The sequence below is a fragment of the Castor canadensis genome, chromosome 16 (assembly GCF_047511655.1).
Source record: "Castor canadensis chromosome 16, mCasCan1.hap1v2, whole genome shotgun sequence".
NCBI lineage: Eukaryota > Metazoa > Chordata > Mammalia > Rodentia > Castoridae > Castor > Castor canadensis.
In genome coordinates, this window is record NC_133401.1 from 16748098 (window position 1) to 16772312 (window position 24215).

The window sequence follows — 24215 nt, forward strand, 5'->3', positions numbered from 1 at the left end:
TTAAGAAAAGAAAGAAGTATGAGCCAGGCATGGTGGAGCATCCCTTTTATCTGTTTGTTTTTGTTTTGGGTGGGCCCGGGGTTTGAACTCTGGGCCTTACACTTGCTAGGCAGGCACTCTACCACTTGAGCACTCTGCCAGCCCGGGGGTTCACACCTGTAATCTCAGGAGGGTGGAGGCAAGAGGATCTTGAGCAAGACTCTGTCTCGAAAACAAAAATACAAATGGCAGAGCACTTGCCTAGCATGGGCACGGCCTGGGCTCAATCTCCAGTACCACCAAAAAAAAAAAAGACATCACATGTATATGTTGAAAAAGAAAAAACCTGAAAGGGTAAACTGAAAAGCAGAAAAGGAAGCAAACAGTAGAAACAGTTCGGCAGATCTCAGGGATGTCCTTGTCAGCCGACACATGCAACATCTGTGATGAACACACAGAATGACCAGAGGGCAGCAAGCGATTTCTCTGGGACTCCCTAATCACTGGGCTCAGTATTTCTGCCCTTTGGCTCTAGGATACTTGGAAAAACAACAGGGTGTGTGTGTGTGTGTGTGTGTGTGTGCCACCTTTTTGTGATGGGTATTTTCCAGATAGGGTCTCTCCAATTGTTTGCCAGGGCTGGCTTCAAACCACGATCCTCCTAATTTCTGCCTCTCTGGTAGCTAGGATTACAGGCGTGAGCCACCAGTGCTGTGCTCCTTTCTTTTTATGTGAGTGTATTCTAGGTTTTCAGCCAGTCTTCCTGCAAAGAATACTGGAGATATTTGAAGTCTTTTTTTTTTTTAATGATGCTTTTACTGACATATGTTTATGTATTACCTTTTTTTTTTTTTTTTTGGCAGTACCGGGATTTAAACTCAGGGTCTTGTGCTCCATGACTTGAGCCACGCCCCCAGCCCAGGAAGTCTTTTGCTATTAGGAAAAATATCAGTTTCCCCTCCTTCCCAGCGTAGTGGAGGAGTGGACTGCCTCATTCCCACCTGGGAGAATGATCACTCCCTTGTTACCCCCAAAGTGTGGCCCTAGGAGTGTTTTTCATTCATTCAACGAACTTCTAACTGGGCATTTCCAGTGTGATGAGTGCCAAGCTGGGAACACAGTAATAGTGAAGACACATACCCAGTGCGACATGGAGCTCATGTCACAGATATAATCATAGCACACCAATAAAGCTCTAATAACAAATCAGATCACACGTGATAAGAAGGAAAGGCACCGGGACCTATGAGAGCATTTAGCAGGCGGATTTCGGGATGGAGGGCGGGAAAGAAGGATTTGCAGAGGAAGTGACGTCGATGCCGAGACCCGAAGGATGAATGGGGAGTTAGCCAGGCCGAATGGGTAACAGGGCATTGCGGGCTGGGGCCAGCCTGTGCAAAACCCCTGAAGCGGGAAGGCGCATGGCGAGTTTTGGGAACCGAAAGGCCTGTGCAGCTGTGCTAAGTAGAGTTCTAGCAAAGACGCAGGATGAGGACAGGCGAGGCCTTCGGGGCCGACGCGCCAGCGGGGCCACGTTGGAACTTTACCCCGAGGGAACTAGGGAGCCAAGGAAGGGACCTGAGCAGGGGAACAAACCGGAACCCCGAAACCGCGGCTCCCCCTCCTCACTCCGGCACTCCCCCAGCTCGTGCCTCGGCCTGTTTAGGCCCCTCCTCCCTTAGCCCCGCGTCCTCACGCCATCTCCCGCTCACCGCGACTCTGGCCTCCGTCCCCCTCGCGCCCCCTCAGCAGCGCCTCTTCGCAGACGCCGCCACCGCCATCTTTCGCCTGCCGCCGTGACACTGCGCACGCGCTGTGATCCTAGGACAGCCGGGAAATGGAGTCCCCACCGCTGCCCTCCCCTATCGCGTGCCTCGCTGGCGGCCTTCCGCCTTCCCCAGGCCGCCGCCGAGGTTGCCTCCATTTCCGGATTTTTCTAGCGCCACGTCTTCTGTGAAATGTAGTCCTCGTTAGAGGCACCGAGCGGAAGTGGGAAGAGAGACTCCTGGGAAATGTAGTTCACCTAGGTCCGGAGTCCCTGGACGGCTCGCTAGCGTCAGCGCGGAAAGTGCCGTGGGTGAAGCTCCTGGATCTTGCAGGTGATCTGTTGTCCTAGAATGATCTAAGCAGAGGCCTTGAGCCTTCCCACCTCTGCTCCTGACCCTAAACACAGTCTGAAGCATTTTCAGCCGTCGTAAGCCTCTGGTCTTCGTGTCCGTCTAAAGAGAATGTGGTTTTAAGCGTCTCTGATCGGTCCTTATAGTGACCTCTAGGCACCCCTCTGTGTCCATACCATTCTGAACCAATCTTCTTCGCGGCAGACATGTTGGGCTTTGGCTTTTTGCCCTCCCAGGTGGAGACGATGAAATCTCTGTGGCAGAAGGACCCTCGAGTTCTGCCCTCGGTGGGGGTCTTCGTTTCCCTAATGTCTGTCCCCTACAGCCCGTCACTTTTTATCCAGGTCCCTCGCGATCCCGCAGGGGGCGCCCCAGTCCGAGCGCGCCGCCCTCGGGGAGGCGGGCGGGGAGCCCGGGGCGGGCGAGGGCGGGGGTGTCCCGGCTATAAAGCGTGGCCGCCTCCCGAGGTGCCTGGGACAGCGGGACCCCGGGCGGCGGGACGGACGGACGGACGGGCGGGCGCGGGTCGGAACTCGCGCCGTGCCCGCCAAGAGATTCAAGCAAGCCCTCGGTTCCCCCGGGGCGAGGGCCGGAGCCGGGGCGGGTGGGGGCGCAGGCCCGGGGGATGCTGGGCTCGGTGAAGATGGAGGCCCATGACCTGGCCGAATGGAGCTACTACCCGGAGGCGGGCGAGGTGTGTGTGGCCTCGGGGATGGGGGAGCGGGAAGTGGGGGGCAGGTATTGGGCTGTGAGTTTATATGGGGGGAGGGATCGAGCTATGGGTTCAAATAGGAGCCAAGGCATCTAGCTGGGGAACTGGGGACAGGGCGACCAGGTGTGGGAGTCAGGGACCAGGGACAAGGCTTGGGAAGCGATGGCTTACAGGGAAGGAAAATTTAAGCAAGGGTCAGGTCATACCTTAAAGGTAAGGACCAGAGTGTTGGAACCCTAAAATCTGAGGGATTAAAATGAACAAGCGGGAAGGTAACAATCAGAGCAACAGGGCAGGCAGGGGACAGAACGTGAAGATTTCAGGAAATAGGGTTCAGAGTGGAGAGGGAAGATAGGGACTGAGAGAAGGGGGAGGGGGTCGTCATTAAGGGAGGTCTGAGTTAGGGCCAGAGCACAATGGTAAAGATGGGGGTTTGCCTGGGGTGGAAATCAAAATTGGGGTTCAGGATTAAGGATCAACTGAAGACTTAAGATAAGTTCGGAAGTGGCGGTGAAGGGGTAAGAGATGGATTTTCTTTGGGGAGGCTGAGATAACAGGTGGCTTAGATATATGGCCACCCAGATGGTGTCAGCCTTGGGGACCTGGAAGCAAGAGATGTGAGCATCAGTTTTTATGGATGGAGTTGATCTTTTACCCTCATCCCTACTGGGACCCTCAGCAGGGAGAGACTCCCCAAGTCATAGGCTGGAGGGTTTCCGCTTGTGTACCTCCTCACTCCCCCATCCAGCAACCGACAGCCATTGCTAAAATCCTGATCCAGCCTCACCTCAGACAAGGCTTCTCCCAGTGAGGGGCCAGGCACAGGACAAATCCTAATTCCTTCACCTCCGGGACAGAAAGTCCTTCCCCAGATCTAACTCCCTCTCTTCTTGCTTCTAGAACCCCTTTGCTCATTCACTCTGTAATCAGTGTGATGTTGGGGAGGTGGGCTTGGGAGGGGGTTTAGATTCTTGGATTCCTAACCTGGAAGGGGACTGTGGTTTTGAGATGGGGGTGTGAGGCTGGAATGCCAGGGCACTGCAAAGAATCATGATCTGATGATTGGGTGTCAGAGTGGAGCAGGGGTCCTGGGTTTTTGTTTTGTTCTTTTTTGTTTTTTTGAGACAGGATCTCACTATGTAGCGCAGGCTGACCTGGAACTTGCTATCTTCCTGCCTCTGCCTACTGGGATTACAGGCGTGTGCTGAGGGCAGGGGTGGCAAGGTGCCCTGGAGAGTCTGGGGTAGGGGCACAGCCCAACTGGGGAAGGAATTAAGAGTGTTGGAGAGGAGGAGGTGAAGTGTTGGAGGGAAGGGGGGAATGCAAAGACCAGGGTGGGAAGTGGAGACTCCCAGCTAGTGGGGGATACCAACTGGACCCCTGGAGAGCTCAGAGACTGAGCACAGGATTTAAGGGGACCAACTACAAATCATTGTTTCTGAGACACATCTTAAGAAAATTGTGGGGGTCTAGATGGGAAGAGTCAATGTTTTGGGTACAGTGTGAACAGAGTTTAGGGACAATTTGTGTGGAAACTGTCAGATCACCTATGATGATCCACTCTGAAAGGGTATGTTTTGGAGAGAGGGTTGGAAGTGGTTTGCAGTTACTGTCTGAGGGTTTCCCTCTCCCTAGCCTTCCAATCAGGTGAGCCCGCCTCTCCTTCTTGTGTCAGAACAATGGTGAGATAAACACTTGTACTGCACCAGCACCTGAGAACCAAACCACTTCTTGTGCACCAAATGCTTCTGCTAGGGTGTGTTGACACCCTGTGACTGCCTCCCTGGAGGGAACTTGGGTTGTGATCAATCGGAGCTGCTCCCACTGACCCAGGTTCCTCCAAATCAACTGGTCCACTTGCTCCCCTATTTTATTGTTTTTTTGGTGGCACTGGAGTTTGAACTCAGGGCCTCACACTTGCTAGACAGGCACTCTAGTGCTTGAGCCACTCTGCCAGGCCTTTTTGTGGGTTTTGGTTTTTTTTTTTTTTTTGAGATAGGGTCTCTGTGACCCATCTACCTGGGCTGGCTTCGAACTCCAATCCTCCTGATTTCTGCCTCCTGAGTAGCTGGGATTACAGGCGTGAGCCACTGGCACCTGGCTGCTCCCCTATTTTAGAGCTGGGAACGCTGAAGCCCTGAAGAGTGCTGGGGTCCTCAGGTTGGATCTGAGACCAGAAAGTTGGCTCTGGCTTCTCACAGCCTCCCTCTGCTCCCTGTCACACCCTTCTCCAGAGACAATAAGGAAATAAAAGCTGAGAAATTCCAGCCTCCTGGGTGGGGGTGCAGGTCCCCTGAGGGCTTCCCCCCCAATCTCAGCCCCGCCCTATGGGGGGAGATCCGGTTCAGACCCGGATACCAGGGGTTCATCCCAGCCATGGGGCGTGGGAAAACCTAGGGTGGATTAGAACAGCTGGAGTGTTTGAGGTCAGACCTCAAGGAGGACTTCCGGGTGGGTGGGGAGACAGAAAAGGAGAGCCCTGGGGTCCCAGAGAGCTGCTTGTGTTGCAGGAGTGGGGTGGGTGCAGAGGGATTTAGAAACTCTGTGGCTCCCCCTGAGTCTGTCACTTTCCCTGTCTTCTCTTTATTCTGGGGAGAGGCAGAAACAGCCAACCAGGGAGAAGACTGGGTACAAATGTGGCTCCAAGTTCAATGTGAAACTATGCAGAGATGGAGATGCTGAGGGAAGGGAGCTAAATAGATGCGCTGCAGGGGAGGGGGTGGAGGAGGGGAGGGGGAGAAGGGGGGTGGGGTGCTACCGAGACTGGGGGAAGGAAAAAGGAAGGAGCTGGGTGAGGAGAACGAGAGAAAGACCATGAGGGAGAAGGGGGTAGAAAGGTGGGGAGGTAAGACCTGGAAGGGGAGGAGTACAGAGGCACTGTGACAGGGACAGATGGACAGAGACAAACGGCCAACATAGATTCTAGGAGGAAAGACAGAAAGACAACGTGTAGAGGCCGGTGAAGGAACTCAAGTGTTTTCCTGTGTGGTACAAGTCAGATCTGGGGTTAGTTGCCACCTGTCCCCGGTTCCCTAAGCGTCCCTGGCAGGTTGCTTTTCTTTCTGGGCCTTGGGACCAGCAGACACTTAGAGGGGCAGAGACCAAGAGGGCATTCCCTGACCCACAGCCAAGGCATCCCCAGTGCTGAGACCCCAGCTGGGGGAGGGGGGAGGGCAGGCAGAGCCGGATGGAGGACTGAGCAAGAGAGGCGGGAAGACGGTGCTGTATGTTCTCCTCCATATTCTTCCCCCCTAGACTGTGAGCGCCATGAGGAGAGCTTGTCTTGGGCACCGCTTTTATAGCATGATCCGGGACAGGGATCTAGAGCTCCATTTCCAGGATTTAGAATCCCGGAAAACCTCTCTGGGTCTTCAGTTTGCTCGACTGTAAAATGGGCTCATAAGAGCACCTCCCAGGCTTGGGTGTGACTCGGCAGTAGAGCACTTGCCTAGCATGCACGAGGGCCTGGGTTCCATCCCCGGGGTCTTACAAAGAATAATAAGCAGTAGTGCCAGGCACTGGGGGCTCACGCCTGTAATCCTAGCTACTTAAGAAGCAGAGGTCAGGAGGATCGTGGTTCAAAGCCAGCCTAGGCAAATAGTTCCTGAGACCCTATCTCGAAAAAACCCTTCACAAAAACAGGGCTGGTGGAGTGGCTCAAAGTGAAGGCCCTGAGTTCAAACCCCAGTACCACAGAAAAGAAAAAAATCAGTAATAATGGTAATAAACCTGACGCAGAGTACGTGGCTTATAAATAGGTGGAGAATGGATGGAGAATGTACAAGAAAGTGATTTTGAGAGCACAACAATGTCTTCATGCTTTATCGAGTCCACTTTTTTCCCATATGAACTTTTTTTTTTTTGGCCGAACTGTGGTTTGAACCCAGGGCCTCACACTCGCTAGTCAGGTTCTCTACACATGAGCCACACCCCCAGCCCTTTTTGCCGTAGTTATTTTTTAGGTAGGATCTCAAGTTTTTTGCCCAGGCTGGCCTGGACCTAATCTTCATACTTACACCTCCTGTGTAGCTAGGATCACAGATGCATGCATCCATGCCAGCTCTTTTTTGTTGAGATGGGGTCTCTCTAACTTCCCTGGGGCTGACCTCAAATTGCTGTCCTCCCAGTCTCTGCCTCCTGAGTAGCTGGGATTAGAGGTGTGATTTCTGATCACATTTTTTGATTTATAAAAGCTGATGTTTTTCTTTTTCATGTTTTTGGGAGGGGCAGTACTGGAGTTTTGACTCAGGGCCTCATACTTGCTAGGCAGGTGCTCTACCACTTGAGCCACTCTGCCAGCTTTGAGTGTGTGTGTGTGTGTGTGTGTGTGTGTGTGTGTGTGTGTGTGTTGGGTATTTTTTGAGATAAGGTCTCATGAACTATTTGCAGGGGCTGGCCTCCAACCACAATCCTTCTGATCTCTGCCTCCTGATCTCTGCCTTCTGAGAAGCTAGGATTACAGGTGTGAGCCACTGGCACCTGGCAAAAACAGATTTTTTTGTTGTTGTTGTTGCTTCCTGGCCTTTTGGCTAAGAGCAAGTGTAAAAACAGCAATTTTTAAACTGGGCACCCTAATATGTGCTACAGTCCCAGCTACTCATGGGGCTGAGGCAGGAGGATTGCCTGATCGCACGAGTTCAAGGCCAGCCTGGGAAACATAGCAAGACCCAGTCTCAATAAAAAAAGAAAAACAAGGGCCGGGGGTGTGGCTCAGGTGATAAAGCGCCTGCCTAACAAGTCAGAGGCCCTGAGTTCAAACCCCATACTACCAAAAAAAAAAAAAAAATCCCAAATCCACAAAAACAACCCAAACCACAAAACAATGATTTTATAACCTAAAAGATTGCTAGACAGCTGCACATGGTGATTAGAGATTATTAGAGATCTGTATTAACTACTTACAAAGTGAGTTTATTAGGTAAGTCAGTTTCTCAACTGATCATAGTAACACCCTGTCTGAAAAAAAAAAAAATCGACTTCTCAGTTATTTTTTGGTCTCAGGACCTCTTTTACGTTATTAAAAATTATTGAAGATCCCAGTTTCTATGGGTGTGGCTTGATGTCTACTGACATTTATTGCATTCAGAAGTAAAACTTGTGAGGCACTGGTGGCTCATACCTGTCATCCTAGCTTCTCAGGAGGCAGAGATCTGGAGGATCACAGTTCAAAGCCAGCCCAGACAAATAGTTCCGAGAGACCCCCCATCTTGAAAAACCCTTCACAAAAAAAGGCTGGTGGAGTGGCTCAAGGTGAAGGTCCTGAATTCAAGTCCCAGTACCACAAAAAAAAAGTAGAATTTAAAAAATACTTGAATGTAAAAAATTATTTGTAGTATAACTAGCATCGTTTTTGTTTGTTGTCTGTTTTTGGTGGGACTGGGGTTTGAACTCAGGGCTTCACAGGCACTCTGCTACTTGAGCCACACCTCCAGTCCATTTTTGCTCTGGTTATTTTGGAGATGGGATCTCATGAACTGTTAACCCAGGCTGCCTCAAACCAAGATCCTCCCAATCTCTGGATCCCAAGTAGCTGGGATTACAGACATGAGCCACCAGTGCCTGGCAACTAGTGTGTTTTTATTAAAATAATTATATTTCAAAAATTTAGTTTTGGAGGCTGAGGCAGGAAGATCATGAATGAATTTGAGGTCAGCCTGGGCTACATAGTGAGACCCTATCTCAAAAACAAAAACAAAAAAAAACCCAGAATTTAGTGAGAAGAGTGGCCATGTTTCCATTTTTGCAAGTCGAGTCTGACTGGACACCAGACAGCTAGAGTCTCATAGCTGCTTCCACCTTTGGTCTGTTGCAATATAACATGCCAGGAAGCTTCTGGAAAACTCCACTCCATTTATGAGAGCAAACAAGGCTAATGTTATCTTAGTATGATTTTGAAAAAAAATTTTTTTTCGACAGAGTCTCACTGAGTAGCCTAAGCTGGTCTTGAACTCATGGGATCATAGGCATGCCCCACCATGCCCACCTGAAAAAGGTTTTAATCCAAAAAGGCTTCAAGGAGTCTCCAGGGTGTTCCAGATCACTTTAAGAAATACTTTCAAGAACGCCCTTGAGTGTATGGGAGCATGGGGAAGTGGGAGGGTGCAGCACAGAGTGGGTCTTGCAGGGAGGTGCAATAGATTTTGAGAGACAGCTGTCTTCTGAGAGAGAGGTAACGGTGAGCAGGGCGAGGTATACATAGCTCATACTGCCTAGTGTGATGGGGCATGCCTGTAATCCCAGAACTCAGGAGGCTGAGGCAGGAGAATCACAAGTTCCAGACCAGCCTGGCTTACATAATGAGGCCCTGTCTGAAAAACAAAACAAGGCCAGGTGCTGGTGGCTCATACCTGTAATCCTAGCTACTCAGGAGGGTGAGATCAGGAGGATTGCGGTTTGAAGCCAGAGCAGGCAAATAGTTTGGGAGACCCTATCTCAAAAAACCCACCACAAAAAAGAGCTGGCAGAGTTGCTCAGATGGTAGAGCGCCTGTCTAGCAAGCATGAGGCCCTGAGTTGAAACCCTAGTACAGCAAAACAAAAACGAGAAAGGAGATTTGTAATGATGGAAGGGATTCGGAGAGGAGGCAAGACAGACATACTGTATGGGCCTGTGATCCCTGGTTGACCCACACAGTGGTCACCCACTAATCCTTCTCTCTCCCTTGCTCTCTTTTCAGGTCTACTCTCCAGTAACCCCAGTGCCAACCATGGCCCCTCTCAACTCCTACATGACCTTGAACCCTCTGGGCTCTCCCTACTCTCCTGGGGGGCTCCCTGCGTCACCACTGCCCTCAGGACCCCTGGCGCCCCCAGCCCCAGCTGCACCCCTGGGGCCTACCTTCCCAGGCCTGGGTCCCAGCAGCGGTGGAGGCAGCAGCTCAGGGTTTGGGGGTCCAGGGCCGGGACTGCATGGGAAGGAGATGGCCAAGGGGTACAGGCGGCCCCTGGCCCATGCCAAGCCACCGTATTCTTATATCTCTCTCATCACCATGGCCATCCAGCAGGCACCAGGCAAGATGCTGACCTTGAGTGAGATTTACCAGTGGATCATGGACCTCTTCCCTTATTACCGGGAGAACCAGCAGCGCTGGCAAAACTCCATCCGCCACTCGCTGTCCTTCAATGACTGTTTTGTCAAGGTGGCACGTTCCCCAGACAAGCCAGGCAAGGGTTCCTACTGGGCTCTGCACCCCAGCTCTGGGAACATGTTTGAGAATGGCTGCTACCTTCGTCGCCAGAAGCGCTTCAAGCTGGAGGACAAAGTGAAGAAGGGGAACAGTGAGGCCTCTGCTGCTAGGAACAGCACAGGATTGGTCACCTCAACCACCACCTCTGTTGCCACGGTCACATCACCGCTCCAGCCCCAGCCTCCACCCCCTGAGCCAGAGGCCCAGGGTGGAGAAGAGGTTGGGGCGCTGGACTGTGGCTCCCCCACTTCCTCTACACCCTATTTCACGGGCCTGGAGATTCCTGGGGAATTGAAGCTGGATGCGCCCTACAACTTCAACCACCCTTTCTCCATCAACAATCTGATGTCAGAACAGACACCAGCACCTCCCAAACTGGACGTGGGGTTTGGGGGCTATGGGGCTGACAGTGGGGAGGCTGGGGTGTACTACCAGGGCCTCTATTCCCGCTCGGTGCTCAATGCATCCTAGCAGGGGAGTGAGTGGGAACGTGGTGGTGGGTTTTGGCTGTGGCTCACACCGTCAGACTCTTGGGACCTGATCCTTTCAATGACACTGACAGCCATCGGGCAACATCTTGGGTGCTCTCTTACTGTGAGGACCCATTGGGTGCTGTGAGATCCACCATGGGCATCTTGGTGGGCCCAAGGGGTACCATTGATTGATGCTGTTGTTTGATTCACTGGGGGCTTTGTTAATTGCCATCTGGGCTGACATCTTGATTGGCTCTTTGGGTCCTGTTCTGGGCGTCTTCTTGATTGACCCTTGAATGACATCTTTGACCCACGGAGTGCTATGATCACTTCTTTTCTTGGTGGACTTCTTGGCACAATAGGTGCCAAGTTGTCCACCATCCTACCTGACATCTTTTTTGGCCATTGTATGGTGGTGTGACATGATTGGTGTGCCACTGTGCACCATAGCTCTGTGTTGGCCATGTTGTGGCCATGTCTTTGGTGGGGGGTGGGTGAGGGGTCGAGGTGAGAAGACCCTCTGGTTTTCTCTGCAGTCCATCCCCCACCCAGCTCCAGGAGAAACGAGGAATTGCAGTTCAGGGTGTGGGGATTTCTACTGACGTTAACTTACCTGGGGTGCGGAATCCTGGCTGTGTTTGAACATTAAAAGCACCGTTTCCACCTCTTACTGGATGTGTCTTTTCCTTGCCGGGCCCTCTGTGAGCTGTCCCCTCTCCCTCCTGCCCCCAAGAGTTGGCTGCCTCTGGGGGAAGGGCTGGGGGAGGCATCGACCTGACCTTTGGCTCTTTGCTGTCCCTGACCCCAAGGACAGTTTGTTCATAGATAGCAGCCCCCGCAGTGGTGCAGCCAGGGCAGCAGGGGGAGGTGGCTCTGTGGTGACCAAGGCCATCTCCCAACCCCCACTTTGCAGACATACACCTCTAGCTTTGAGGCTAGAGTTTTAGGGGCTAAGGTGGAGAGGCAGAAAAAGAATAAATGAGTTAATTGGAGGAGTAGAGATGGTGTGTGTGTGTGTGTGTGTGTGTGTGTTAAGAGTTTATCAAAGCCAGGTGCCGGTGGCTCACTCCTGTCATCTTAGCTACTCAGGAGGCCAAGATCAGGAGGATCGTGGTTCAAAACCGGCTCCAGCAAAAAGTTCTTGAGACCCTATCTCAAAAAACCCTTCACAAAAAAAAAAAAAAAAGGGCTGGTAGAGTGGCTCAAGTGGTAGAGCACCTGCCTATCATGTACTGCCCACTGCCTCCAAGGGTGTGTCTGTCTGTGTGTGTGTGATGACAACCGTGTTGGAAGTCTGCCTGTCATTGTGCATTTTATGTGCATCTCTGGGAGTCATCTTATGTCTTTAAGAGAAAGCATGGAGGCAGGTGTGGTTTTGCACACCTGTAATCCCAGCACTCAGGAGGCTGAGTTAAGAGTATAGTGAGTTCAAGGTCAGCCTGGGCTACACAGTAAGACCCTGTTTTCATCTAAATGGTGGTGGTGGAAGGGATAGTGTTGTGTCTCAAGTGCTAGAGCACCTACCTAGCAAGCATGAGGCCCTAAATTCAAACCCCAGTACCGCAAAAAAAGAAAAAAAGGAAAACACTGTGTGTGTGTAACCTCTTTTCACCTCTCCAAGCCTGTTTTACCTTTAATCAAATGGGCCAAATGACTAATCCATAGTGTCATGTTGAAGGTTCATGACAAAAGTAGGAACTGGGTCCCAGGGCTTCGAGCCTGCAATCCAAGCTGCTTGGGAGGCTTCTTGTTTGAGATAGTCTCCCTATGTATCCTGAATCGGTCTCAAACTTGTAATTTTTTGGGAGGGAAGGGTAAAACTGGGGTTTGAATTTGGGGCTTCACACTTGAAAAGCAGGCACTCTACCGATTGAGCCACACCTCCAGTCTATTTTGCTGTGGTTATTTTGGAGATGGGGGTCTCTTGAACCTGGATCCTCCCTATTTCAGCCTCCCAAGTAGCTAAGATTACAGGTGTGAGCCACCAGCTCCCAGCTCCCTTTTTTTTTTTTCTTGAGACAGGGTCCCACTATGTAGGCCAAGCTGCTGGCCTGGAACTCTCAATCCTGTCTCTACCTCCCAAGTGCTGAGATTACAGGATTGTACTACCATGCCCTGCTCTCTCCTTTTTTCTTAATGTTACCTCTTTCTGTGTCATTCTGTCTGTCACCCTCTGTGCCTTTTTTCTGTTTCTTGGTTTCTCTGAAATGTTTGTGTAATTTCTTCACAGTCTCTTGTATGGTCTCTCTCTGTCTCTCCTTCTTTCTAAGCTTTGTCTCCATCTCTCTGGTCTCTGACTCTTCCTTGCTTGGGGTCTGTCCCCTGCACTCTTTACCTAGATCTCTGGTCCCTCTTCTCTGGCCTCCCTGCCTCTCTCAGCCTCTCCCAGCCTCTCCCAGCTCCCTGAGTTTCTGCCTCTACCTGCCACCTCACTGGCCAGGCCCTCTATTTCTGTCCTTGTGCCCGCCTTGCGGGCTGCTGCGTGTCACCCCCGCCCCCTGCCTTGCTGGCCGTCCCACCAGCCTGGCTGTCCTGGGCAGGCCGGGGAATTCCTCCCGGTTCCTGGAAAAAACAACTGGGCCGAGAGAAAGGCCCTCAGTCTCCCCCAGCACCCGCCCCCTCCCTCGGGCCTGGGGGTCTCGGAGTGGAGTCGGCGGCCCGAGGCAGGAAGCCCTGCGGTTTCTGGCTTCTCCCTGGCGGCCTCCGGATCTGGCCCCCGCCCCCCGGCCAACAGCCCAAATATTATTCTGCAGGAGTCGGTGGCGGCAGGAGGAGGCCCAGGCTGAAAGAGGCTTTCAGGGCCGCCAGGCCTGGGGCTTCCTGTCCCCAGGCTCGGGCCTCAGGCCGCCCCAGTGGGGACCTCAGGTGGCCGGAGGGGCGGGGTGTTGTTGTAGGGTCCTTAGGGGAGGGTGGGGCCATCCTTCAGGGTGTCTGGTGGCCACCAGCTCGGCCCGGCGTGGGCAGGTGTGACCCCCCACCCCAGGGACAGCCGGCTAGTGTCCAGCGTGGAAAAGTACCAGGGTTGGACAGACGTGGGACACATGGACAGATGTGAGGTTGCCAGGGATCAGGGATGGGAGGGGTAGCTGTGGGGACACAGGGAGGCCTGGGGTGACATAGCCATACCCTTTGAATGGGAAACTGAGACCAGGGTGTGTCCCTGCTGTGGGTACAGGGCTGCTGGCCCTGGAAGGCCGTATATAATAATAACTACCAGGTGTGGTGGTACATGCCTGTAGTCTCAGCACTGGGGACGCTGAGGCAGGAGGATAGAGTTCAAGGACAGCCTGAAGCTGGGTGCAGGAGGCTCCTGGCTTTAATCCTAGCCACTCGGGAGGCAGAGATCAGGAGGATCACAGTTTGAAGCCAGACCGGGCAAATAGTTCTTGGGACCTTATCTTGAAAAAAACCCATCACAAAAAAGTGAAAGTGATGGTGGAGTGACTCAAGGTGTAGGTCCTGAGTTCAAACCCCAGTACTGCAAAAAAAAGACAGCCTGGGCTACATAACAAGAAAATGCCCCTCTCTCTCTATATGTGTGTGTATACGTTTATATTCTACAATAATATAATAAAATAATATATATCATTATATAAGTGGATATACACATATATACACGTATATATAATTAAAATGAGGGCGTGACTCAAGTGGTACAGCCACATACAAGGCCCCAAGTTCAATTCCCCAGTACCACCAAAAAATAAATTTTGTAATAATAGAAATATATTTATTTGATTTTTAAGATCGATATATAATCAAAAACCACTTGAGCTCACTGGTGTGTGAACATCCTTCAGGACTGATTGATTCAACCTCTTCACTTCAGTTGGTGAAACTGAGGCACACAGAGGTGGAATGACTTGCCCAAGGTCACACAGCTGGTGACTGGGTGCTAAGTCAGACACAGTCAGAGCCCCTCACCCCCTGCTGTTCTGGAGGGCTCCCCAACTTCCTGCCACAACCTGCTGTGTGTGGGAGGAATGGGAGACACTCACAGAAGCCAGCACCTCTGGGCAGTTTGCAGGGCATAGGTGTGGGTCTGGGTCGTGTTTGTCACAGGGTGTCACTGTGGTGTGGGCTTCTGCGTCACTCCCTGGTGTGTCTTCACTATTCAGGACCACAATGTGTGTGTGCTTGTGTCTCTGTTAGTGTTAATGTGTACAAGTGTATGTGTGTCTCTTCTGTCACTGTCTTCTGCCTGTCTGTCACTGTACATTTTGTCACCATGTCTCTGATGTCACATTTACCTGTCCACATACTTTCTGTGGGTATCACTAGTGGTGTCATGTGTTTCTGTCACTGTGTGTTACAGTGTGACTCTGTCACTGGACCTGTCACTGTGGGTCTGCCCATATCTGTCACTCTGTGTCTGTTTCAGTATGTGTCACCATGTACTAGGTGTCACGGTGTGTGCTACTCACCACCCAGGCCACGGGTGGGCGTGTCGGGCCCACTGGTGCCAGGACTGGGCCCAGCCCATCGCACCCTCACTGCCATGGGCCAGGCCTGGCGCCTGTTAGCAATGCCTGCCCCAGGAAAACAAAATCCGGAACAAGAGGGCACCTCCCTCACCTCTGCTCCCTGCCCCTCAGCCTGTCTCTGTGGGGCTGGACCGCAGCCCACAGACAGTGCCCCTAGCTGGAGACCTGACCACCCTGCACCCTGGTGTCTGTCATCTTCTCTCTTTTTGGGTGGCTCTTGACCTCTCTCTGTTCCTTTCTGTCCTACTTCCTGTCACCTGGGTTTGTCTGTGCTTCTGTCTTTCCCTGAAATGACTATTTTGTCACTGTCCCTTCCTTTTTCTTTCTTCAGTGAAGTTCCATTCTCTGATGTGTCACTGGAATCAGCTACTCCGTGTGCCACTTTCCAATTCTGGGCTCTTTGGGCCAGGCTCTGTCCCTTTCATACCTTGTAAGTGTCTCTCTGTCCATCCATCTCTGTGAGTGGCTGAGTCCCCTGACCCCCGCAGGGGCAGAATCGGCCGTGCCAGGCCCTCAGGGGAGTGTGCGCCCCCAGCCTCCTGCCCAGCCCGCTGGGATATATATAAAGGTATATGTACATATTATTTATACCCATACGGGGGCAGGAGGAACAGACACTGGAGCCTTTGTATAGCTGCTGCCCGCCTGCCCGCCACTCCTCTCCCTTCGTCCCTGCCGCCTGCCCGCCTCCACTCCCCCCGCACACAAAGGTTCCTGTGAGGCCTGCCAGCTTCCTCTGCCCGAGGTGTGAGTGGGCACGCCATGGTGAGGCGGGCAGGGGGGCAGAGGGAGGGGGTCCAGCTCCCGGGAAGCCTTCCGGGTGGCAAGGGTTCTGGAAGAAATGGGACTTCTCCACTGGGCTCCTGTCTGTCTGTCTGTCTACATCTGCTGTCCCTGAGTGTACCCAGGTCCTTAGCTGGCCTCTCCCTGGGGTTCTGTGAGTTCGTCCATCCATCTAGATGAATCTTTATCACTCTGGGTCTCATTCACTCATGCATACACTGTTGTTCCTCTCTGGACCCCTGGCTAGTTTCTTTTTTTTTTTTGGCCATTTTTCTCATTTGCTCCTTCAGTCACTATTTGAAAACTTCCACCTGTTCCCATTAAAACAAAGTCCAAGTCCTTATCATAGCCCACAGCCCCCTGAAGCTCCCTCATGCCTTTGGGTTTTTTTTGTTTGTTTGGCAGTACTGGGGTTTGAACTCAGGGCATCACACTTGCTAGGCAGGCGCTCTACACTTGAGCCACTCCAGCCCTTTTTTGTGATGGTTTTTTTCAAGGAAGGGGCTTGAGAACTATTTGCCCTGGCTGGCTTCAAACCTCGATCGTCCTGATCTCTGCCTCCTGGGTGGCTAGGATTACAGGAGTGAGCCAAAGCATGTGGCTTCAGTTTAATGGTCTTGAATACATACTTCCTGTAACTCTGACCTCATTTTCTATAATTCTCCCCTGTGCAGCAGCTGCTCCAACCACCTGGCTGCTCCTGGGAGTTGGTTCCTACCTCAGGGCCTTTGCGTGTGCTATCCACTCAGCTTCTTACCTCCTTCAGTTTTTAAAGTCACCGCCCCCCTAGCCCTTTGCTAGGTTCCTCTCTAAAATAACCACCTCTATCAGTCTCCATTCCTCTTGCCTGTTTTTAATTATCTTAAGACTCACTGTGTCACAGTTGTCATATTTTTAGGGTGTTTTCTATGAGAGTAGGGGCTTGTATTCCACCCATAGCACCTACCCCTGGGCTTGTCACAAAGAAGATGTTGAATAAACGTTTGTTGAGGGAGAAAAGGGGCCCATTAATCAATGCATCTCTTAAACCAGTCCTGTACTGGGTGATGATACCGGAGACACAGTGATGACCAAGACAGCCCTGGCCCTTAGGAGGCTCACAGTTGCCAGAGAGTGATCCGGATTGAGATGGGCTAGTGTGTGTGTGTGTGTGGGGGGAATCCAGGAGGAATATGGGAGTCCATCAATGGCATCTTATAGAGGCTTGGCAGTCAGGGAGGGCTTCCTGGAGGAAAGCTTCCTAAAGGTATTAGCTGAGCTGAAACCTACAGGAGGAGGAAAAGTGAGCCAGGCCCTGTTCTGATCATTGAGGATCAAGTGACCAGAACAGACCTAGTCTTGCCCTTCTACCTGGAGCTCCCGTACTTTCCCTCCCTCAGGAAACTTTCAAGTTCAAGGACGCCTTCAGTCTTAGTTCCAACCTGAGCCTTTGCCTCATTTATCTCTCCTGTGTGCTCTTGTATTTTATTATTTTTGATGGTAGAGATGGAACACAGAGAGCACACACGCCAGGCAAACAGGCGCTCTCCCGCTTGAGCCACGCCGCCAGACCATTTTGCTCTGGTTATTTTGGAGATGGGGTCTTGAGAACTATTTGCTCAGGCTGGCCTCGAACTTCAATCCTCCCAACCTCAGCCTCCCAAGTAGCTGGGATTCCAGGCATCGCATCCATGTATCTGTCTCTCTCTACCTCTCTGGACATTTCTCCATGGGGTCCACTTTTCTGAGCATCTGTCCTTCCCTCTATCTTGGCTCCCTCAGCTTACAGGCTGTCCACTCAACCAGTCTCTCCTGGGGCCTCCCTGTCTCTTTCAAGGAATTGCATCTCTCCCCTCCCCACCTCTGTTGCTTTCCCCATACCCCCAGGTCCCTGCATCTCCCCTTTCCCTACTCACTGATTCCCAAGTCACCCAGAATCCCTCCACCCTGTCCCCACCCCAGCACTGGGGGAAGGGGGACTGATCCAGCCCCCCACACCCACACAGGTTAGGCCTTATGCTCTGTTAATGGTTAACCTGGCTTCTATCTAGAATACACACTGGCCAGGCTGGGGGTGACTCCCCTGCCCCCCACCCACCTACCAGCTGCTCTTAAAGGACCAGGTGTCCTCCACAGCTCTTGAGCCCCCACTGCAGCATAGGGACCAGGTGTGAGGCCTCCAGCCCTGAGGATTTGGGGGAGGGGGAGATACAGGACATTTGGGTCTGCAGAGCTGGGTCAGGAAGGCCACAGACTTGCCAGGGAGGTGAGGAGGGCCATCTAGCATTTCCCCTGCCTAGTCTTATCGCTTGGGATATTTAATCAGGGGTGTTTTTCCCAGCTCTGCCCAGAACCCAGGCTGGCAGTGCCAGGGGTGGCAGAGCACCTGAGAGCCGACAGGTGGGGGGATGGGACCCCTCAGTCCAAAACCTGAGAACTCCTAACACTTGGAAGTTAGGACATGCGGGTCTGCAGGTGCGGGTGGGACACCTGGGTATCCAAGAGCCTGGACCAGAATATTAAGGTTCTGCAGATGTAGGTGGTGAAACACCTGGGCTCCGGAGATCTGGGCCACCCTTGGGTCTCAACTATCCACGAGCTGTCCTGGGATAGGACACAATCATTCTCCACCTTTCTGGTCACCCATCCTCTGGCCCTGTTGGCTCAGCATTCCCCCTTCCCGTAATCTGCACTTCAGGGTCGCGGGGAGGTCGGGGCTGAGATCCTGGGGCCGCCCCCTCCCTTTAACCCCTGCTTTGCCGCGGCCGGCGCAGGCCCCGCCCCGTGACGCCAGCGAGCAGGAAGTCCTGGTTAATGATCAGTCATCGGGACAGGTGCTGGACAAGGCCGCGCACATCAGAGGCAGCCGCGGGGGGTGGGTGCCTTTTATCCCGCTCGTCTCCGTGTTCTAGGGTGGCCGCCGCTGGGGCTTGTCCCCGAGATGAGCGTCAGGAGCCCAGTTCCGTACCAATCACCTGAAGCTTAAAGAGCCAGGGGTACATCCTATTAGTCCACAGGCAGTCCCTGTGGCGGTATAGCTCTTAATTCTCTAACTACCCGGTCCTTCTAGGAAGCCTCCCTCTGCCTCTTGCCCTTCCCGTGGTGGGCACCGAGTCCTCCACATTTTGGGGAGATGACCTAGAAGACAGGCCAGCTACAGAGGGTAACCTATTCCCGAACTTGTCTGGGGGTTCCCATGCGAGAGCCTTCCCCTCGCTCAGCCTCAGCTCTGCCATCTGGAAAACGGGTCGGTGGTTACCACGGAGAGGGCAGCAGCTGTGAAGACCCGCTAGCGGCCCCGCGTGGGTGAAGGGCGCCACCTGCAGGTTACAACGCAAAGTCCTCTCGCTTGCAGGATCGTTTCAGTCCCACAGGGGGCGCAACATCTCACACAAGTAAGGGACCAAGAAGGAAAAAACCCATCTTTCGATTTATTGAAGGAAAAGGGTGGAAGAGGGCAATAAAATGCTTTTGCTTCGTTTATAAAGAGCGAGTTCTCAGGAGGTTCTCTCAAGGAGGAGGGGGGCACCTCTCCCCCAACTACAAGCAGCAGCAAAGCCAAGCCAAGGAGGGGAGAGGGAAATTGGAGGGGCCTGGGAACCCCAAGCACCCCCTCTGACAGGAGCCACAAGCTTTCTCCCCCCACCCACAATGCATCTACCCCAGGGAACCCATCTGGGTGGAGGAAGGGGTATGTACACAGGTGGGGGTGGCACTGGGGTGGGTTGGGGAGGGAATAATTTATCTGCAACTGTTGGAGGGGGGGCAAAAGGACAAAAGGCAGTAGCCTGGTGGCAATGGTGGCCTTAGGGGTCCCGTTCTTTCTTGACCTTGATGTCTCCAGCAAGGATGGTGGCAATCTCGCCCTGCATGAAGGCCCAGGGGACGGAGGAGCCCACCAGCGGACACTTGTCTCCGCTGGGGCAGTACACCTCTCCCGCCGGGCCCTGCGCCTTGATGAACTCCCGGGAGCAGGGGAAGCAGAACTTGTGTCCGGGCACCGAGGGGCACTGGACGAAGTGGGTGTCTTCCAGCCGCTCCCGGCACAGGGTACAGCACAGGGGGGCCCCGGGGGTGGCCCCTGTGCCGCTACCACCCCCGCTGACAGCCTCTGCCCCCGCGGTGGGGCTGACTTCTGCCTCACCATTGCGGGCCACCAGGCGATGCTGGGTTGGAGGCTGTGTGGTGGAGGAAGCTGCGGGGCTGGCACCTCCAGCACGCACAGAGCCTCCACCCCCACCAGGGTCTTTGGGTGAGTGGCCCAGGGCCTCGGCCACATTCTTCAGGGCGGCAATGGGTGAGGGCACTCCGGGGGTCTCAGTGGAGTACGGGCCGCCGGGTGCCACCCAGTGCCGCTGCTGCTGCTCCTCTGTGGTCATCTTCCCAGCCGCCTCGCCTTCGGGCTCAGGGGAAGCCTTGCGACGGCGCGGTGTGGGCGCCAGGTTCCGGGACGGGGCTCGAGGCGGTGGGCCGCACAGGGCGGCAGGGGTCGGCTCTGGGTACTGCTGGGGCAGAGCTTCTGCAGGTGCAGGCTCGCGGAAGCTGCGGACTCCATCGGTGAGTAACTCGCCCAACTGACGCCATTCGCCCGAACCGTGGCGCCTTTCGTATTCGAGGTACTTGAAGCCGGACGAGGCCAGGGCTTTGCCGGGTTCCCGCAGCGCATCATGAAACATCTGGCGAGCTACAGCCAGGACCCCCGCGTACACATTGCCAGAACCACAGGGGTATTCGGTGAAAAGCTTCAACTCGAACTCGTAGCCTGGAGGACGCGCAGTAGCATCGAAAGCGAACACCCGCCCCACCAGCCCGTGATCTTTCTTGAAGCGGACATTGAAGGGGGCACAGGCAGACAATGCCAATAGCTGTTCCCGCACAGCCTTGGGACGCCCATGCCACTCCTCTGCCCGGCCCCGCATGGCCTCGTTCAGTTCTGCCAGACAGTCTGCATTCCTCTGCTGCTTCTCTTTCTCGAAATCGGAGCCGAAAAGTGGACGGGCAGGACTCAAGCCGGGTGCCAGCGTCAGGGCTCGGCCTCCCAGGCCAGACACCGCAGCTGCCAGCAGCCCGGGGGGCATCAAGCTGGGCATGGAGCCAAGCAAGGCCCTGCGCGCCCCTTCCGCCACGGCCTCCTCGCGGCCCAGCCCATTGGCCAGGCGGGACCCCAGCGTGTACTCCAGGGCGGGAGAGGGCAGAGGGAGGCGGCCCGACGATGTGGCTCTGTCATAGCGGTCCGGGCCCGAGACGCCACCACTGGTCCCCGACGGCTGGGGCTGGGCCTGCGGAGGAGGCAGTTGCGACCCCTGTGCGCCCGCCGCGGCCAGGTCCTTGGTGGTCGGGTGCTTGAGGGCCGGGGGCCCGGGCGAGCGACCCTCGGGAAGCACGTGGCTGCGTTTGAGCTGGCGGGCAGCGTCGATGAGCAACTCGATACGGTCCGCGCCCTCGAAATTCACGCAGCCTCGGCACACGGCCTCGCTGAAATCCCACACCATAGCCCACGGCATCTTGGGCAGGTCGCACAGGTAGCACCACTGGCGGCGGGACGCCTGCACAGACGCCATGACCCCCCGCGCGCGCCCCGCCAGGCCCCTGCCTCACACCCGCCGCCGACGTTCGGTCGGGGCCGCCGACGTTCGATCCGCGTCCCCGGGACGGCGCGAGCCACAGTCTCCGGCCTCGGGATCGGCCTCCCAGCCGGATCCAGGCCCGGCCCCCCTTCCCCGCCCCCTGGGCCCTAAAGCCTTTTTTTTTTTTTTTTTTTTTTGCTCACTCCCGCCTCCCAGGAAAGGAAAACAGAGGCACGTCGACGTCCCCGCCGGATTCCAGGTACAAGCCGAGGAGCACCGCTCCGGCCCTGAGATGGGCCGCGAGCGCCGTCGCCGCCCCGGGCTCCCGCCGCTCCCGCCGCCGCCGCCGCCGCCGCTGCAACGGCCGTCGCCGCCTCCACCTCCTTCTGCCCCAGAGGCCGCTTCGCAGGGAAAGTTACATAACGCGCTGGCAAAGCCTTCTGGGAAATGTAGTCCCGCCGGGGCCGGCCCTTAAAGGGGACGGCGGGCAGCAGAGGGTGCTCGCCGCCTTTCCAAAACCAGCACAAGCTTCACTAGGTCTAACCACCCGGAGGATAGTTCCGTGCGCTCCTAGCAGCTCCGGCACAGAGTTGGGAGTCGGGATGTGATACGAATGATCAACTAACTGCGGATTCAGGAACAGACAGGGTTAGGGAGTTTGCGATTTTTGCTCTTCTTGGCTGTGTAGCTTTAGGTAAAAGTCTGGCCCTCTCTGAGCCTCAGTTTCCCCGCCCATCAAAGGAGGGCCCATGATGCATAAGGAAGGCAACAGCAGCTCCTGCGGCGTCCTGATTGGATGGCAGTAGGCAGAAGGCAACTGAGGGGTGTGTATGTGGGTGTGGGTGTCTACTTGGCACTCTATCCTCCCCTCAGCCCTCCTCCCTCAACCCCCTAGATACTAGCTTCTGGGATTGTCACAGCTGGAGGAAGACAGCCAAGCCCCTACCTCAGTTTCTTCATCTGCTAAAGGAGTGGAGTAACCGGGCTGTCTCCAAACTCTGATCCAACTCTGTTCGCGCGCTTTGGTCTCCAAAGGGTTACACCGTCGGCGTCTCCGCACCTCCCCCCGTTGAACTACAATTCCCAAAATGCTCTGGGGGACGGACGAGCTGACGCACTTCCGCCGTCTGGAAGGTTGGTCGGCGGGGGATTGGGGGGGGTTTCCCCTTTCCCTCTGACCCTCCCCCCGCCAACTTTCTGCGTTGCGAACGCTGGGTTTTGGGGACCCTTAGTATCTATTGCTCAGTTTGGGCCGAGAAGGGGAACTAAAAGATGGCGAGAGGCGGTTGCTCCGGGAAGGCAAACACCAGACCATTTTCCCCAACCTTGGGTGCTTACTACCTGGTGGGCCCAGTCAGGCTTTGGGTTCAAACCCCCATCAGCCCCTCTCTGCTCTCTGGGCCGGGCTCTGTGTTATGCTGTCAAAAATATTTGGCCAGTTTGCATTCCTTTGTGGTTTTCAACATAAGGAGGCCGCCTGCCTCCTCCCATCCGTTGCAGCCACAACAGCGCTGATTTTCTACTGTCTAAAGTTGTGTCAGTTTCAGAATTTTCCTGCCACCTGTATTAACAACACTTTTCTACTTTTATTTTTTTTGAGACAGGGTTTCTCTATGTAGTCCAGGCTGGCCTGGAACTTTTTATTCTCCTGCCATAGCCTCCGGATGCTGGGATTATAAAGATGTACACCACATTGGGTCAGTTTTCTTTCTTGTTAAAAAAGAAAAAAAAATTTTGCCTGATCCTTGGGAATATTATGTTCGTAATTACGGTATTCGTGTACAGCTACCTTTTTTTTTTTTTTCTTTTGGTGTTGGGGATCAAATCCAGGACCTCATGCCCAGATTTGTCTCTACCACTGAGCCACACTCCCACCCCTTAATTTTTGTTGTTTATTAAGACAAAGTTTTGTTATGTAGCTCAGGCTGGCCTCAAACTCGAGATCCTCCTGCCTCAGCCTCCAGAATGCTGGGATTACAGGTGTGAAACACAACTCCTGTCTTTTTTTAAAAACTACAGTGAAAGTTTATTATTCTTGTTCCTGAAAACTTCTTGGGAGTCCTGATGACCTTTCGGCAGCTATCCTTGTATTTGGGTCAGCCATCCAAGCTGCAGTAAAAATTTTTTTTTTTACTGCAGGTAAAACTTTTTTTTTTGTCAAACATGAATTTGAACTCAGGGCTTAGAGCTTGCAAAGCAGGTGCTCTACTGCTCAAGTCACACCTCCAGTCCATCTTGCTCTGGTTATTTTGAAGATGGGCTCTCAGGAGCTATTTCCTGGGCTGGCTTTGAACCATGATTCTTCTGATTGTAGTCTCTCAAAGAGCTGGGATTACAGGTATAGACGTTGGCTGCTTTTATCTATGGCTCTATCTTTACAACACAAGACCTTTTACATGAATACTGATTAAATCTGAAGTTTTGGAAATGTGATTGAATCTAGTGAGAAAAAAAAAAATCCAGTCATTTTGCTCATTTAGAAATCTTCCTTCTGGGGTTGGTGGAGTGGCTCAAGCAATAAGAGCGAGCGCCTGCCTAGCAAGTGTGAGGCCCTGAGTTCAAACCCCAGTGCTGCCAAAAAAAACAAAACCTTCCTTGTGGAGGCTCAAGGGCATGTTGCCAGCATTGGCTCAGCTCTGATGAAGTGGACAGAATCATGTTCTACATTTCAAAAAAAGAATCAGTTCAACCAGGAGTGGGGGTGCACTCTCAGAGTAGCTGAAATAACTACTCTGGAGGCAGAGATTGGGAAGATGGAGGATTGAGCCAGCCCCAGCAAAAAGTTAGCAAGACTCCACCTCAACCAACAGCTGGGCATACTGGTGGACGCCAGTCATCCCAGTACTCCAGAAGCGTAAATAGGAGGATTTCAGTCCAGTCCACCCTGGCAAAAACATTAGAGCATATCCAAAAAAATAACTGAAGGAAAAAAGGG

General features: G+C 53.6%; 3 protein-coding genes across 4 annotated transcripts in view; 1 reads left to right on the forward strand and 2 right to left on the reverse strand.

The window, feature by feature from the left end:
• The window catches only part of Sympk (symplekin scaffold protein), a 31389-nt gene extending 29485 nt beyond the window's left edge, over positions 1–1904 (reverse strand). The window contains exon 1 of the mRNA XM_020169504.2: positions 1692–1904. Coding sequence (XP_020025093.2) covers positions 1692–1903 — 212 coding nt within the window. The 5' untranslated portion in view covers position 1904. The remainder of the gene's footprint in view (positions 1–1691) is intronic.
• A 37-nt stretch (positions 1905–1941) lies between these two features.
• On the forward strand, positions 1942–11137 carry Foxa3 (forkhead box A3). 2 transcript variants are annotated; one of them, XM_074057656.1, is made up of 2 exons: positions 1942–2078; positions 9485–11137. In XM_074057656.1, exon 2 carries the CDS (start codon positions 9515–9517, stop codon positions 10463–10465), a length of 951 nt encoding a protein of 316 aa, XP_073913757.1. In that variant the 5' UTR covers positions 1942–2078; positions 9485–9514; the 3' UTR covers positions 10466–11137. The 2 variants fall into 2 exon arrangements, with proteins under 2 accessions (XP_073913757.1, XP_020025098.1); XM_020169509.2 differs by lacking the exon at positions 1942–2078 and adding an exon at positions 2565–2790.
• A 7987-nt stretch (positions 11138–19124) lies between these two features.
• Positions 19125–21647, reverse strand: Irf2bp1 (interferon regulatory factor 2 binding protein 1). The gene has a single exon (XM_020169508.2). The coding sequence runs from the start codon at positions 21272–21274 to the stop codon at positions 19520–19522; it is 1755 nt and encodes a 584-aa protein (XP_020025097.1). The 5' UTR covers positions 21275–21647; the 3' UTR covers positions 19125–19519.
• Between the last annotated feature and the right edge of the window lie 2568 nt (positions 21648–24215).

Bases quoted from the DNA above. Each gene is read 5' to 3' on its own strand.
- Foxa3 (XM_020169509.2), top strand. From the start codon at position 2,722: ATGCTGGGCTCGGTGAAGATGGAGGCCCATGACCTGGCCGAATGGAGC. The intron at 2,791-9,484 runs GTGTGTGTGGCC...CTCTCTTTTCAG, and splicing joins ACTACCCGGAGGCGGGCGAG to GTCTACTCTCCAGTAACCCC.
- Irf2bp1 (XM_020169508.2), bottom strand. From the start codon at position 21,274: ATGGCGTCTGTGCAGGCGTCCCGCCGCCAGTGGTGCTACCTGTGCGAC.